Source organism: Pocillopora verrucosa, chromosome 6, assembly GCF_036669915.1.
Source record: "Pocillopora verrucosa isolate sample1 chromosome 6, ASM3666991v2, whole genome shotgun sequence".
Classification (NCBI taxonomy): Eukaryota; Metazoa; Cnidaria; class Anthozoa; order Scleractinia; family Pocilloporidae; genus Pocillopora; species Pocillopora verrucosa.
Genome location: NC_089317.1, coordinates 14,819,128 through 14,835,812, shown reverse-complemented (window position 1 = coordinate 14,835,812; position 16,685 = coordinate 14,819,128). Strand labels below are relative to the sequence as shown.

General features: G+C 36.3%; 2 protein-coding genes across 2 annotated transcripts; one reads left to right on the top strand and one right to left on the bottom strand.

Annotated features, from left to right (window-relative positions):
* Positions 1-1,013: 1,013 nt before the first annotated feature.
* LOC131773560 (cyclic AMP receptor-like protein A) lies at positions 1,014-10,066 on the bottom strand. The gene is made up of 14 exons (XM_059089507.2): positions 9,814-10,066; positions 9,684-9,736; positions 9,088-9,142; positions 7,386-7,442; positions 7,090-7,153; positions 6,001-6,088; positions 4,716-4,805; positions 3,995-4,042; positions 3,561-3,639; positions 3,206-3,253; positions 2,949-3,031; positions 2,419-2,492; positions 1,963-2,033; positions 1,014-1,891 (listed from the first exon to the last, which is right to left on the bottom strand). The coding sequence occupies exons 1-14, from the start codon at positions 9,856-9,858 to the stop codon at positions 1,700-1,702; spliced, it is 1,047 nt and encodes a 348-aa protein (XP_058945490.2). The 5' UTR covers positions 9,859-10,066; the 3' UTR covers positions 1,014-1,699.
* Positions 10,067-10,116: 50 nt separating this feature from the next.
* On the top strand, positions 10,117-14,828 carry LOC131773559 (thiamine transporter 2-like). The gene is made up of 3 exons (XM_059089506.2): positions 10,117-11,164; positions 11,854-11,995; positions 13,164-14,828. The coding sequence occupies exons 1-3, from the start codon at positions 10,140-10,142 to the stop codon at positions 13,377-13,379; spliced, it is 1,383 nt and encodes a 460-aa protein (XP_058945489.2). The 5' UTR covers positions 10,117-10,139; the 3' UTR covers positions 13,380-14,828.
* Positions 14,829-16,685: the final 1,857 nt, after the last annotated feature.

The window sequence follows — 16,685 nt, the reverse complement described above, 5'->3', positions numbered from 1 at the left end:
GTTCAAGCTAGTCTAACTTAACTGTCCCACAATGGTATACCACAGTGGTATTACCTGTTCTTCCCCATCATGGTTAATTGTAAGAAGCTGACAATTACGTGCCCAAATGTGTGCCCAGTTTTAAACTTCTGATCACGCCTCTTATGATTTTGGGCCGTTTATCCAGCATCTATCTCATACAAACATACTTTCGACTTCCGATGGCCTCACTCCGCCTCTCGCCAACTCGAACCTCCTACTAACTCCTAAGTCTCGAAACAAAACCGATTTTCCCTGAATCCCCGTGTAATATCAATTGCAATTTCGCAAATGGGAACTTGAACATTCGCCCACTCTGCAGGTTTCTCGAACCGTCCATAACTCGAACCTTACGCTAACATATACCCCTCTTTTGCTTCCAGTTCAGGTAATTCTCTGTACGAGTATACACTCGATAACTTGAACAGTATCTCACTTGACAAGTAAAACGAACAAGGCTAATGTGTAAAATGTTCAGTTTGCCTAAAGCATATGTGTGATTTGGCCTTTTTTTGGCTTAACACCAAACTGTTTAAGTTTCCCTAGTTTAGAAGTATTCATCCACGCACCTTTATGAAATCAAATCTAAACTTAGATGATGACAGATAGTGGAAAGGCAAGGTGCGTCCGGGATACACGACCATTGCACATAATGCACACCTTTTTTCCTTCCGCTCTTCAATGTATCATTTTCATATTCGCGTAGTGCTTTGTAACTAAATGTGATCAAAATGCAGATGCCATCGTATTTTCCCAAATTCCATTCTTTTCTTTTCTTTTTCAGTTCCTGATAACTTACTCCCTTGCCACTTTCCCTTGAAGCTTAAGTAATCGGGAATCGACTGAATTTCCTCACTGCAAATAGAACTGGTAAGAAATATGAATTACAGCACAGGAACCTTTTTGTTGAACACTTTCATTCTGATTTCATATTCGCTCTTACTGACAACTACCTGCTTGTCAGTAATCACTTTAGACAATGAAAAGAGCTCTAACACGTTTCACGGTTTTATTAAAGAACAAAAATAGCACGTGGATGACAGTTATTTTGCAAGCTGGGAGGGGGTGGAGGGCGGATCAAATTTGATAAGAATGTGGAAGAGTTTGTTCAGTGAATAAGACAGTATGCTTGAATTATTCCTGTTGTGGTAGTGGCAATATATTATAATTATTACAACCTTAATATAGCTTGTATTTACATTTCTTGCTATGTTTACAGTGAACCGATTTACATGGAAGGATCTATTCACTCACAAAACATATACCACGTTAATCTCCCCAGTGAAAAACACAACGGAAACAACAGAACATGGACTGTTCGAGAAGTCAAACGATGATAGTTATCAACTGAAAGGCAGGTAACGAAGATCGGTAGATGGGAAACTTTTACCAGGGGCAATAATTCTTAACTTTCAATTATAAGGTAGGTTTGTGGTCAAAATCAGCAAAGGCCAAATGTTGTGTTTGTGGTCCTTCCACAGTACATAGAGAAAAATACTCAAACAAACCTTGTCAAAAACGAACACTTGAAATGCTGACTGGTGTACTTACATAATTTAAGGTGTTGAGTTGCACATGTCTGAAATACTTATTCTACCGTGATTTCCAAAATTAAATTTTACAACAAAGCAGGCCATTTTAGTATAGAACATTACATTACACAGCAGCAGCCTGTTTCATCTTAGCTTGCTACCTGCTCATCTAAGGGAGGAGGTGGTGCAGCAACTGGTGTGGTAGAGGGTGGATATGGGGATTCTGTTGATGTAGCTGAGGACCAGGATGAATCATCATTGGGTCTGACTTCATTTGTTTCTCCAACAGGATACTCCCGAACAAGAGGCTTCTTAGCTGCTGTGTGTTGTATCAAAGCAACCTAAAATACAAAAACAACAATGTTATTCAACTCTAGGAAATATTAAATTACAACAAAGGGGTGATTCATACCTTCATTTGGATGCAGTTCAGCCTGCTCAATGTTTCCTTATCCATACCAAAGACAATTGCATTTAACATTCCTAAACAAAATAAGCTTGTAAGTTGAAATGCTTGTATTACTTATGCCACAACAACATGTAATCCATACATCACTAAATTCCCTTAAGAATTCTTTCCCCTATACAAAAATGCTCTCTTTAACTTTGCAAAGTAAACTTAAAACTTAATTAAAAACTGTGTCACTTATAATCTGTCACCATTAATATGCTTAAGCATCCAAATTATAACCATCATCAGCATCATAAACCACTTTTGGTCATTTGACAATCAGTAGGCTAAGGATTCAGAAAACTATGACTCTGTTTGAGAACTTGACTCCTACAAACAGGATATCACAGAGATTACTTGAGGTAACTTTAAAAATTTTTTCCCATTCTTTCTTCAAGATCCTAGCATTCCACTTACCAACCAGGGGATTAGACAGTACTTGAAGCAGCAGCAATGTGAAATTGGGTTGGGGGCTTGCTGCATTCTGAATTCTGAAAACAAGTATGCATTGACAATGAACATGCCTACAGCTTCTTTGTCTCTGAGCCAGCCATTCCAAGTAAACAGAATGTAGCACTCCATCCAATGAAAAAAGCAGTCATGTTTCAATAAAAATCTGTCCTTTTCTTATTATGTAGTCACAAGTTAATTATCACCATACACATGTAAATCTGCTATTTATTTCAAAGAAATAACTGTCTCTTCTTTAAATATTGAAATAGTACATTGGAAAAGATAGAGCATAAAATTTATTAGCCCAAAAAAGTATATGGCTTAGTTTCTCACTGATATTATTGGGTTACACTGATCCTCTGTTAGTTTTCCAAAGTTGTTCTGCAAAGTGTATCTTGCAGACAAAAACCTTGAACTATACAAAAGTAAACATATTTTATTATCTGCATGGCAAGTTCTACAAAGACTATATCACTACAACTAGCTGCACCAACCTGTTTATGAGAGGACATATTGTTGTCAAAAGATAAACTACAGGGTACCACATCAGTGGCCTAATGTCCTGTTTCATCAGCTCCTAACAAATAAACACAATTTAAGTTAAAACAGGTAAGTTTTGTTTGTGCTGTCACTAGCCCAGCTGTATCCTCAAATGAGAAAAACTCAAAATGAATGAGTCAAGCAAAAGATAACTGGGTCTCTATGCAAAGATGCAAAAAATTATACGGATAAAATGTTTCAATAGACTTACTTTGCTTCTGTCAGCTTCAGCATTGTATGTACCCTCCCAACGTTTTATCTGCCAGTTGAAATACAGCTCAGACACTCACTTGAAGTGAAATTTACTCACAGTTAAGTTAAAAAGGGGAGAAAAAGGTGAACAAAATTTTCATTTACAAAAGCCATGTGCAATGAAACAGCTATGAAGATGGCCATGAAGGATGAAAAGTGGGGCAGCATTTCCATTTTCCTTCCAAGATTACAAGATGTTATATCTCTGACCAAAAAATGACATGTAATGAGTTCCAGTTCCATTTTATTGATTCAGTGTTCTATTAATACTCAATCAATCATCTGTGAGATCAAAGACATGTAAAAAAACTGACCTGTCTCCTAATTGTTATGAAGATGTAAGAATAAACAACAAAAAGTCCAATGATACAGAGATACACAGGAATATAATATCTGTGAATTAGAAGCACAAAGCATTTTTGATTATAAGCAACTGTTACAAAAGAATATTTACAGCCACGTTCAGTTCAATATAACATTCATTTCTGTAGAAAAATTTAATTACAAAGGTACTTGAGTGAGAATTCCCTTCAATTTAGATTAAACAACACATGGTAACCACTCACTAGATTTAACCCTTTGCTGTACAAAAATCACCCTATCATACCTTGAGTAAAATGATATTTTAATTTACCAAATTTACCAAACTTTAACATATGTGCCATAACTCTGACCATAATGACTCAAATCTTGCTACCAAAAAAACATATAGAGCAAATAGGCCATACTGATAACTTCATTCACTTACGTGGCGAATCTCCATGCTACGCTGTTGTCACTTTGTTTTGAAATCCAACTGGAAAAAAAATGCTGCTCTTTAAAATTGAGTGGCTAATTTTGTGTTTTAACATAGCTTCATATTCTTCCAACACTAGCTACTTCATTCATCACTCATATTTCCCTTCCTCCTTTTAATTATTAACATGCAAGTTTGTGGAAAGGAAAACAACAGAATAAGTAATGGTAATAGGACTGAGTGGAGCCCATTTGGACTGTTATCATACAAATTATAATAAATCGGACAAACAAGCAGTGGGAGTCCAATTTGTTTATCACAGGTATGATTACAAACCAAGTTGAAACCAAGGTTGTGATTGGTTGATTTAAACTACCACTTTGAATGTAATTGGTTTATTGAACCATTTGATAACAAACTGTTCATAACAACTTGGTAAGAGAATTAGTGAAAATAGAAGTTTTTTAACCAATAACAATCTAGGAAATTTTTTAATTTTTTTAATTAGTATGGCTATGTTTCCAATTCTGTTTTTCCCTGAATTTCACAGAAAGCTATTGATTAGTATATCTTAATATAACATCATAAGATGCCCCTGAATAAAATCAAACTAACATGAACCATAGCTGCAAAAAGTAACATTCAATACCTACAACAATGATAACATGAGGCCAAAGCTTTTTTCTTGTTCATTCATTTTGCGAATTGCATAATCTACAATGTAAATACTCACCACCAGGCCCCTGCAGGTCCATAATGGTCATTGATCAGAGGTAAGAAGGCCACTACAAAGGGGATTCCCCATGAGACAAGGTGATAATATCTGCAAAAAAAAATATGTACCATGTGTTTTCTCATCTAATTAATGTATATCAGAGCATGGAATGAAAAATTTTTTTGTACAGACCCATTAGAAGCTCCTTAAAAGGTTCTAGGTGAAGTAGAAACTACCCTGATTACTGGTACTTAAAAGGCATAGAGGATTAAAAAAATTCCACTTTCTTGTGCTTGCATTTGCTTCCTACATGTGTGAAGTAGGGCAACACAAATGCAAGATGAAAAGCACAGGCTCTATCGGTTCTATGACACCATTGAACAGTTCAGAAAGAGATGGCAAGAATGTCTTCCACCATTTCAAAATTAGTAACTTAGTGTTAACAACTAGGTTGAGTGTTAGTACTTTGTCAGAAAAATTGCTCTGACGAAGGGCTAACACTTGAAACATCAGCTTTTTTACTCTTTACAAAGGCCAATTTAAATTTTTAACCAAGTTGTTAACACTAAATTACCTGCTACACTCTCCCACCAATGCAGCACAACAGTTTCTTTAGAAACTTACGCCTTTTATTTCAAAAATAAAACTTGTTTTGACAAAAGTTTCCCAGAATTGAAAGACAAATCAAAGACAAGTCTTGCTTGGAAAGATGTGGCCAAAGAAGTGGGCTTAAAAGACAGTATGTTTTACGAAAGAATGTACACATATACAGCAAAGACATTGATGTAGGAATACAGTGCCTCTTGCACAGTTTAGTAAACAGTGTACAAGTAAAATTTCTCCTCAGAGCTCTGTAAACAAAAACAAATGATAAAACACATTGCAGCAAACTTTGCAACAAAAAAGCTTTGTCGTCATCAGCCATCTTGGAAAAATACTTACACTATGCTTGTGTAACTCACTTTCCTTGCATTCACATTGGATATGTGAACTTGCTTACATTTGCATTTGTATTCACGTCGCACATGTCAACCAGGCTTAAATGTTACTAATAAACATTACTCACTCACAAAAATGGGAAGCCAGAAACAATTAAGGGATCTTATTATACTCCTTGGAAAAAAACCAATCAGGCACAAGAGAAATAAACTGCACACTGTAAGGACAATTGGATTGTAGTTTTGAGCTTTGCTTACATGTCTTGCAATTAAGTCAGATTGTTCACTACACAACCTGTTGAATCAAAACATAATCTTCTCAGTTTTAAGACTTGTAGTATTACTCAAAAAAAAATCAGACTAACTTTTCAAATTTATCTGTTTTGACTTCTTTTATAGCATTCCAGTATAAGTTAAAGGTGATGCAGCAAACCCACAGAAGGACAGAGAAACCTACAAAATACAGACCAAATCTATTTCACATTCCTTGTATAATTTCCTTTATGATCAGTAAGATGGTGATAAATGAAAAAAACTATTAAGAGAGATTTAAAATTTAATTACAGCAAGCATGGGAAAATAAAATGTACTACATTAACAAAGAAAAACTCCAGGTATGCATTTCTCAAAAGACATAAAAACTTCTCAGGCCAAAAACTTTTTGATACCATATTTCAGGTGATTTTCTCAGGTCCCACAGAGTGTTTCTGAAAGTTGCCAAAAGCCCTGTATTCTCACTTGAATTTTTCAATGTTTTTTTCTGGTTTTACTGCCAGCTATGAAAACATATTCTTGAATACATAAATGTATCCTTGACCCCACCTCTGTGCTTAGAGGAGACTGGTACCCTGAGTCCCACTTTTTTGTCCCAGAAAAAAGCCACTGACAATAAGGAATTCTCTCACCACCTTTCAAAATGTTGTTTTGTTCCATAATCAGTATTAATGTTCCCACCATGTATCATCTTAGCTGTATAGTTTAATTCAGAACAGCCCTGATGACTGCCATTTTATTTCAGATCAAATCACCTGGAAAAAGTTTTGGGGAGATAAGGAGTTCCTTCAAAGTTCACAAGGAGAAATAATTACTGCTACTTAGGCCTTATATTTGTGGGTGCCTTTTTAAGTGGGTTACTAGATGATTTTCAGGCCCAAGAGGTTTTCAGGTGTTTTGATAAATGCTCAGCTGGGTTTTTTTTATGAGATAATGGACACAGGGGATGTAGCCAGCATTTTCTGTGAAGTTTTCACTGAACAGAAAGTCATCAGAAGGCCATCTAATATGATAGTATAGCTCTTAAATAAATATTTGCGATGAACAGCAAAAGTGTTTGCTTGAACTTGTTGATTGATTGTTAAATATCATAATTACAGCATAAGGTTGCCACAATAGAATATGAAAATGAACTGAACTACAAATAAATGCTATCTCTCAACTTGAAACAGTCAACATACTTGTAAACGAAAGAAGCCAGGCCTGAAAGTCGCATAAAGTGTTGTCATCTGGAGGAACACCTGTCTGGAGTTGTAAAGTACATTATCAAGTTTACAACTCTTTGGTAATGTGTAATATTTTACTTCAAAAAAAGTGCTCAATCAACAGTCTTTGGCTTTACTTCATTTAAAAACAAAATAGATTAATTTAAGTGAGAAGTGCTTCACTCACCACAAGCAAAAGGTATGTTTATCTGTTAGTATATCTACAATATATCTCTGTTAGACTTAAAAGGAGCTTCAAGCAGGACACTTACCAGTAGATAGCTTATACTGTTGAGACAAGCAGCAGAAGTAAGAGCCAAAATAAGTCTCTGTTGACATGAACCACAAGTAAGTGGTGAGGACACATAACATTGAACATGAAAGAAAACTTAAGTTCGTAGTTATGAACACTACTTAAGCAGTAGTAAAAATAAGGCCTGAAAAAGCAATTCAGGCCCGTTCCAAATTTTAAACCATGACCACTGTGATACCAGTGCAGTGCTCTACCAAATAAGGACCAGTTCCCAGTTGGCTGGTTAGCTCAGTTGGTCGAGCACTGCACCTGTATCACAGGGGTCATGGGTTAAAATCCCATACAGGCCTGAATTTTTTTTCAGACCTTATTTTCACTAATGCATAACTAGTGTTCATTACTGCAAAGATCACTGTTATATTCATTTCTTAATCCGCAGTTCACATATGTGATTATCATATATTCACAGTCATTTACAGTAAACAATTAGTTAATACATCAGTGTGCATTCATCAAGATATAAAACACGCAGGAAGTTTGGAGAGCTCGAAGGATGCGTAAGAGTTGATCGAGGCTACACCTTGAGCAACTCTAGCTTCTTGCGTGCTCTCCAAACTCCCCAAGTGCTTTATATCTCAATGAACGCACAGCTGATGTATGAACCAATTGTTTAATAACATTTTCAACCAATGGTTTAAATGTTGTAAAAGGGTTAATATTCCTTCTGCTATGCTTCAGCGCATTGATAATTTTGTTTCAGGAAAACATTTCTTCCTCATCAGCTTGCTGACAACTTTCCATGTTTAGCTCAAATTGCCAACAAAGTCTTAACCAGTTGTTTAATAGAAAAATCCCAAAGTAAAAAATCATGAAGAAATTTTTTTCTCGAGGGATTTGTTTGCTGACATCATGAGCGTGTACAATAGGAGTATGAAGCACACTCACGCAATTGAATTTGATTAGACAAATTTACGCGTTCTGTTATAAATAATATTGTTACATAATTTAACATTCTGTATATTCTGTTCTTGGAAGTGCTTACTGTCATACTATTAGCTCTGCGTTCAGCCACATTTGAATTACTGACTAAGCCCACTGCACCACCACATTTTTTTTTTTAAATTGTGTGGTAGTAAGAGATTAGTTGATTAAAACCTAAAGTTTAGTAAGTTAATGTTTTCATTAAATATTTTTATATGATTGTGCAGATCAGATCATCAGATCAAGTCATCAGTCCTGTGCAGAATTGTTGTCGGTAGTAGTCACTAACATTTCAATTACCTGAGTGGAAGTCATCATCAGAGTCAAGTGAGTTGTTATTGTCAGTCAAATTTACTAGGTTCAGTTTGTGTATACTGACTGGTCAGTTTAGCTGTGATGTTATTAGATGTATGACTCAAGTAGCAGAAGTAAATCATGTTTGGTCAGTTTCAATTCATCAGTAAAGTTAGCTTGTTCTGTTCCATTGATTTGCATGTTTATGTCACGAATAAGTCATTTGAATGGTGCCAGCAGTAGTGGTCACCTGTTGAGTGGAGTCTGTTCTATGCTGGTAAGCCAGCTTTCCAGAGTAAACCATGGAAAGTAGATAGTGCTGTAAGTAAGACATTGTGCAGATTCCCAGTCAACAGAGTAGTTTGTGAGTCATTGATGTTCAGTAATGTGGTTTTTGACATCATCAATTATTTTCAATGGTTATATGTAAAATGAGGATCTTCTACCTGCACAAAATACTTGTACTTTCTGAAAAGCCATATAACAAATATTATGAAGAGGCTGCAAATGATGACAGATCATTAAATTTTACATCATGAAATAAATTCATACCTCAAATATATAATAACAAATTACTTGATAGGTTAAAGCTCAGACAGATTTGAATGAAAACAGTTTAACAGTATCACGGGTAAGATCTGGTAAGCTGTTATTGGTCGATCTAATCCTCTGATTTTTTAAATCTTCCACCTGTACGTCAATATACGCAAAACATCACTTTGAACTTGTTAGAGCGATCGTAAATTCAAGTTTAAAACCGATACGCTGAGGAAAATCTAGCCTACGCAAACATCTTAAAATTTGAACATAATATTAAGTAATTACATACGAACCTATAGAACGAGCTTCATTGATCAGGAAATATGTAATGAATCGACATGCTTTCAAAACTTCGATAGAATTTAGGATGTAAGAGTAATATGGTATGTTTCCATATAAAGAAAAAAGGGGGAGATATGGAGCCATTTCTGCTCTGTAATTTACAATGTTTCTTAAACATTTCACAATATCATTAAGAGGACCATGTTTGGTCAGTTCCCACCTGGCAACCAAAGAAAAAGAAGCGACCGTCTGCTTGACAATGGCGATAATTTTCTGTAAAACACCATAGATAGAGAAGAGAAATTACTTACCTCACTGACTTCAAATGAAACGGAAAGATCGTTACTTACGCAGTAGTGTTGGTCTTCTATAAACAGTGTACAATTACCCGCCATCTTTCTTTGTGTTCAGTATGATTCGATCTAACAAGGGTTGGAAGGGGAAATTGAAATGCGTTCACCTTATTTCATTGAAGCAAAAGCTTCGTTGGTATTCTAGAAAGCAAAAGTTGAAAACGGAAAAAAAATGGAATGGGTTAAATGTAGCCTAGTTGAGATGTGTCAATAGTCTTTCCGCTTCATTCCACTTTGCCTCCCCTCCCTAGGTAGTTCGGTGCTCGCTCACTTCCTGTGTTGTTTTTTTTTCGCCATCACGTGACGCATCCTCGAGCACCACGATGGAGTTTTGGATCAAAGCTACTTTGATTCTCTGTTCCTATGGCTTTTTCAAAGAAATGAAACCATCAGAGCCTTTCCTAACTCCATACTTGAAAGCGCAAAAGAATATGACCGAAGAGGATCTGGAAAAAATCTACCCCGTATGGACCTACTCTTACCTTTTAACTCTGTTAGTAGTGTTTTTAGTCACAGATCTGCTGAGATACAAACCCGTAATTATAATCGAGGGGCTGGCTTATTTGGCCACGAGAATCCTTTTGATTTGGGCCGGTGGAGTCTTAGCGATGCAGTTCATGCAGTTCGTCTATGGAGTAGCTACTGGAGCTGAAGTAGCTTACTATTCTTATATTTATGCGGTAGTTGAGAGAGATCATTACAAGATCGTGACCAGTTATACCAGGGCGGCAGTCCTGTTGGGAAGATTGATCTCTGGAGTTGTTGGACAGCTTCTAATAACGTTCAAAGTGACTGACTATCTGGTTCTTAATTACATCTCTCTTGGCAGTGTTTCAATCTCTTGTATTCTAACACTCCTGCTACCAAAAGCTTCTGGAAACGTTTTTATCACTAGGACAGAATCTGACTATCTCATCGAAGAACAACGAAACGGTTGTATATCATCCTGGAAGCGAACAATGATTACCATGTTTCGTGATTTTAAGCTGTGCTACTCTGACAAAGAATTGCTGCGGTGGTCTCTCTGGTGGGCCTTTGCTACTGGCGGGGAGTTCCAAGTTGAAAATTACGTACAGAATTTATGGGAGATTATCTACCCATCTCATAACCACAAAATTTACAATGGTGGGGTCACTGCAATCTCACACTTGACTGGGTCATTGGTGGCTATAGCATTAGCACATGTGAAAATTAACTGGTCCATATTTGGAGAGTTGTGCCTGGGAGTGGTGTCTGTAGCTGATGCATTCTTTTTGTTCCAAAGTGCACATACCAGCAATATCTGGTTGGCCTATCTTATGTATATCCTATTTCGCACAGCATATACTTTCCTGATAACAATAGCAAGGTAACTGTTCTTTTTTTCAAAAAGGAATTAAAATAATTAGTACATGACATAGTTTTATTTCCTAAAGTCAAAATTAGAGCCAAAAATGAATTCCTCTCAAATATCCTGTATTAAAGAAAAATTATTTCATCTACAAGATTCATGTTGTGGTATGTTTATTCTGTAAAAGATATAGTGATGACGTCAAAATGCCCCAAAAACAAAAATTTGGTATCTTTTTAAGCAATGTTGTAGCATTTTGTCATTTAATTTGAGTCACAAAGCTGTACCTTAATAGGGTCAAATAGATATATTTGCAACAAGATAATTTGGTTTTATCGACTGAGTTTATGATGTAAATTGGCCATGTAAGGAGTTTGTAAAGCTGATATTTTCAGTATTAGCCCTTCCTCGTACACTCTGACTAAGGACTAGCACTTGAAACATCAGCTTTAGAAACTGGTATGATGGCTATTATGTACATCATCAACTCAGTTGATAACATCAAATCATCTTGTAACACCCACCCACCCCCCTCCCCCCCCCCCCACACACCAATGTAGCACCACAGTTTCTTTAGAAAAATATACTGCCTTAACATTTTGCAACAATTTATTCACACTACAATTTACAAGGACAAATACTGTGTGAACTTCCTGATGTTCACTACACTGTGGATATCATGATTTATCTTTAGTTTCTATTTTAAGTTTGCAGATTGCTAAGCATGTGGAAATGTCAAGATTTGCCTTGGTGTTTGGAATAAATATGTTTGCTGCACTGCTGGTGTCAACAATCCTGACAGCAGTTGTGGTGGATGGACCAGACCTAAAGCTTTCAGTTATCGAACAGGTATTCATGCATTTATTATGTTAGTTAGAAATTACAAGAGTGTCTGTCAAACTAGAAAGTGTGGTCAGCATAAGGCGCAGACTGCAGACTGGGGGTAAAATGCAGACTAAGGGTAAAATGCAGACTGAAGACTGTAGACCAGGGGTAAAATGCAGACTTTGTTCTTAAAAAAACCTGCTTCTCAGCAAAAACTTTAAAAGTGAGCTGGATTGAGGTTGCATAATTCAAGAGAGGCTGGCAATAATCTTCATGGTAATTGATGTTTCAAACTTCACTTCCTCAGATGGTTTTGGCATTGACATATTGTTTTAAGGTAAGAACAGGAAATGTGAGTGTTTGAATATATAGTACACAGCCAGCTAAAGATATTTCCCTTGTTAAGGAATAAACAGTTCTGCTGAGCAACATTAGGTAGCTTTAACATACATGTAGCTCATGTATATTTTGTTTGGCCTTGAAAGTAGTGGTGATAGACTCTCATCACACAGCAGCAATTTCAATTATTTGGACATTAGAAACCAGGCTGTTTCCCATACCTTTGTTTTGTGCTGTAAAGTTAGGCATGCAAATTTTTTTAATTTAATGCAAATTTGTGGGTGCAAGATAAGAGTCTAATTAAAAACTTCCCAACAATATCCCCTGATGTTAGCCTTTCTTATTCTGTGAGGTGTTTCACTTCAGTATAAACCTGAGGTAAATCTGCCACTATCATGGTCAACTTAACCTATGTGGAACTTCTTGTTGGAAAAGGAATGCTCAGAAAATTCAGTTTTCCTCTGAGGTATTTTAATTCTCTGGAAAAATGGCAGAGTCTTCCTTAAATTGAAACAAATTAAGAGCAAGTAGAAGTCTCAAGTTACTTAAATTAAGTTTAATCATTTAGAGTAACCAGAAATGTTCATAAATTTCAACTAAAGAAGTGAGTCTGCATTTTACCTTGGTCTGTAGTCTTCAGTCTGTATTTTGCCCTCAGTCTGCATTTTGCCCCCAGTCTTCAGTCTGCAGTCTGCATTTCACACTGACCACTAGAAAGTGAAGGGTTGAGAACCCTGAAAAATAATTTAAGCATCTGGGGAATGCTTAAACTCTGTTAGTACTCTGTTAAACTTGTGTTTTAATTACTGCAAACAATGACCAGAAAGTGAAATGAAATCTTTCATCTTCCCAGTTTGTCATTTATGGGAGCTATTTTGTGATCATTGGAGCTGTTTTCTTGGCACGAGCTGTGTATCACATCACCAGAGTGGGATGGAGACAGTCCTGGCAACAGCGTTATGTTGAAATGGAAGCCCAACCTCTTGAAGATGTTAGAAACAGAGATTCTCAAGAGGATTGCACTGGAGAACTTGTAGCACCAAATACTGGTGGTTTAGTGATCACATGAAATGGAGGATGATAGAAAGGATTAAATTCACGTTATAGGTAGTGTAGGTGTTGCTACAGTAATAAAGCATTGAGGTTAAAACTTGAGCAGATGATATTTAATTTAATAAATTAAGCCAGATCTGGTAATTTAGATTTTAAAAGTTTATATTTTTCTATTTCATTTTTTTTTGTTCCAGTATCCAACTGACACATTGTGATGTTCTGTTATGTTTCACACTAATGTTAGGAGACATCCTGGAGACAAACACAAGTGTGTCCTGAGTAATAAGTGGTTTGGTGTGGGTTAATGATTACCTCATTGCAAAAATAAAATTTTATTATTCTGGATGGAAATCCACAGAAATCATTTATTCAAGCGGATAAATGATGTGAGTATTTATAAAACTGTGATTAACTTAAATTTCTGGGGTAGTTTTCAGTGAACTCTTACTTGTACAAGTTCATTATATTGGTGGTCAAAGAAAAAGGTTGTGTTGGATAAAGTGAGCATTTTATGGTTTTTAGTTTCCCTTGAATGAAGGCTAAGAACAGGCTTGAACAGGCTTTGAGGTCCACAAATAGTGTCCCTTTTCCCTTGGACAGATGTTTTCTTCAACGAAGATAACAAATACAAAGCTTATATGAACATTTTTGGCGGCAAAGTTTGTGTGCCTTGAGTGGAGGCTCCACTATACTTTTGTTAAGTTTGCATGGGAATTGATTAAGTTCAACTTGGTCTTTACCTGCAAATTTTCCTGAAGCAAATTTTATTTATAGCCCTGCCTCATCCTCACTCACCTGTCTTTTTCAAGATTAGGGTTGTATGTAATTTAACTAATTACTATTAAACACTGGTGAAGTTCTGATTGGTTAAAAGAGTGCAGCTTAATCTGGCTGGCCCTGGTTTTGTTACATCACATCTATAGACAGTAGGTTTTATATGGTTGACAGTGACATAATGCTTACAAAATTAGAAGTAGCTTTTGTAATCATAGATAAATTTTGGTATCATTTTGGAACCCTATTCAGTAACAATATTCTTGGTTATTGAAATTTGTTAGTGTGTTACTTTAATTTATAAAATGTATTCGTAGTGTAGTTAGCATTTTTTACTTTAGAATTTTTGTGGCTTTTAACAGTTCCCTTGGACTTGTTGATGATATTCAGTGCAATTAAATAAGGTCAAAATTGTTCATTTGAAGCAATAAGTTAAAGTTAGTAAAATTTCTGCTTTGAATTATATCAAAATTGTAGTTATATATGACCATTATTTATTGATTGATTATTAGAACGAGAGATGACATCGCTAGAAATCATCCCACAGCTGAGTGTCTGAGTTAATTCTTAGGGTTTTTTTTTCATTTCTTCTAATCTTATTTTAACGGTTGGTTGTTCGGAACTTTAAATGGTGGTAAATGAGTATTAGAACTAAAAAAACTGATTTGAAATAAATTTGTTTATTTGTTTATTTCGGTTATTTTTTGAGTCATGCTTTGATTTGTAGGAATCAAGTGATAGAGAAATCAATGAATAAGAAAGAAAAATTTTAACAGATGTTGAAATGAAAGCCTGTTCCACAACATAGAAGTAGAGTTTATTAAGAGCTGTCATGTAAGCTTGATAGCATTAAGTTTTCGGAGAGCAGCACCCACCAGGAAAGGTAGAACTGGACTGGTTCTAATAAAAGCCACTAGAATACTTGCTAGGAAGGTCTCCAATAGCATTCTTCAATCCCGCAATCCCGACTAAAATTTTTTCTCAATCCCGTAACCCCGACAGTTATACTGGTCAATCCCGATCCCGATCATACAATTTTGTCTAAGTCCATTTCCTAAACTTAGGAGGGCCTTTTCGGTAGGTGATGATTTTCTCAACCAGCATTGATCCGTTGAAGTCTATGGTCACCGTAAGGCGTAAGTTCATCTCTTTTCATCAAAATAATGATACTGTTTATTTTAGAAGTTTTCAAAGCTTTGTACGAATAACGCACGCAAGTCACGATAACGACTTCTTCCGTTAAACTTCGATCACGGACAAACATATTAGTACAGACAGGTCGGACGAATAACAATGTCAACAAGTGCATAAAACACAAAAGATGACGGCAATCCCATGGTTTCATAACAAGGGAGATAAAGAAAACTTAATTGAACACAATTCTGCTTGTAGCGGCCGACACAAGCAAAGCAATACACACTATGAAGCGAGGATATATTTTGCGCAGAAGCTTTGAATGGTTTTATTTAACGTTGTCAAGGTAACCAAGTACTTATCGTAAACTGAAATATGAAAATTATAAGGAAGAAGGTGAGCTAAATTCTAAAAAGGATAAAAGAAAACTGCTTGAAAACGAACTCTAACAAAAACTAATAACCAATTGGGAAAAACGTATAGCGTTCTAACGAAGCGTGAACAACGTTGGCCACGTGTTACAAGGTGGCGAAAACGAGCGATAAAGAAACATGTAAAAACTAGGCGAAACTACCAAAATACTAGATATTTAGACAAGCACCAAGAAAGGAACAAAGGCACTTACATAACAGTCCCGCTTGTAAGAGTTTAACCAAAACGAACTTCAAGATAAGGAGGGCAAAAAGGCGCTCTTCCGATAGGCACGTTTTATCGTTAGCTCAAAGCAAGAAAACCAACTAAAATGCGGTTCTGGGTGGAACCTAAAAGATCACGTCCCTAACGGACAAACAGTGACGTCATTGTTGCGGTTCAACAAGAATCAAAGTTACAGCGAATTAATGTCCGGTGGTAAAGGCGTGGCAGCCATTACACTGCTGTTGAAGCGAATACTTCTAATGAAGCTGATTTTCATCTTCCCAGGTGAAAATCAGTGTCTTGTTCCAAAGATGGATTGTCACCATCATCACACGGGGAATCGTACTCTAATAGTCCATCTTTTCGAGGCTGACTGGTTTGTTCGGCTGAATTCCTCTCTTATAGAGGTATAAAGGGGAAGTTCCAGCTATTGCCATCGTTGTTTCCTGTCTGACAGAGCGCTGACCCACTGCTGCAACAAATGTTTACGCCCAGTCCCTTATCTTCTGTATGCTCTGTACTGTCACCTGTAGAGGTGGTAACGGTTGAATTGCTGGTATGGCCGACAGGATCATGGCACGTCCAAGTACAGGATACCAAGAATTTGGATTTGAAAAATAGTACACCACTCAACGGGCTGTCCTCTTTAAGCCATCTTTTGCTGCATTTACAAAGTTTCTTGGGTAATCTAACACCATGAGGGTTTTCGAGGCCATTAAGCATTTCAACTGACGCAGCAGTCTTACATGCCTTGTTACCCTTTGGGCCATTGAGGATT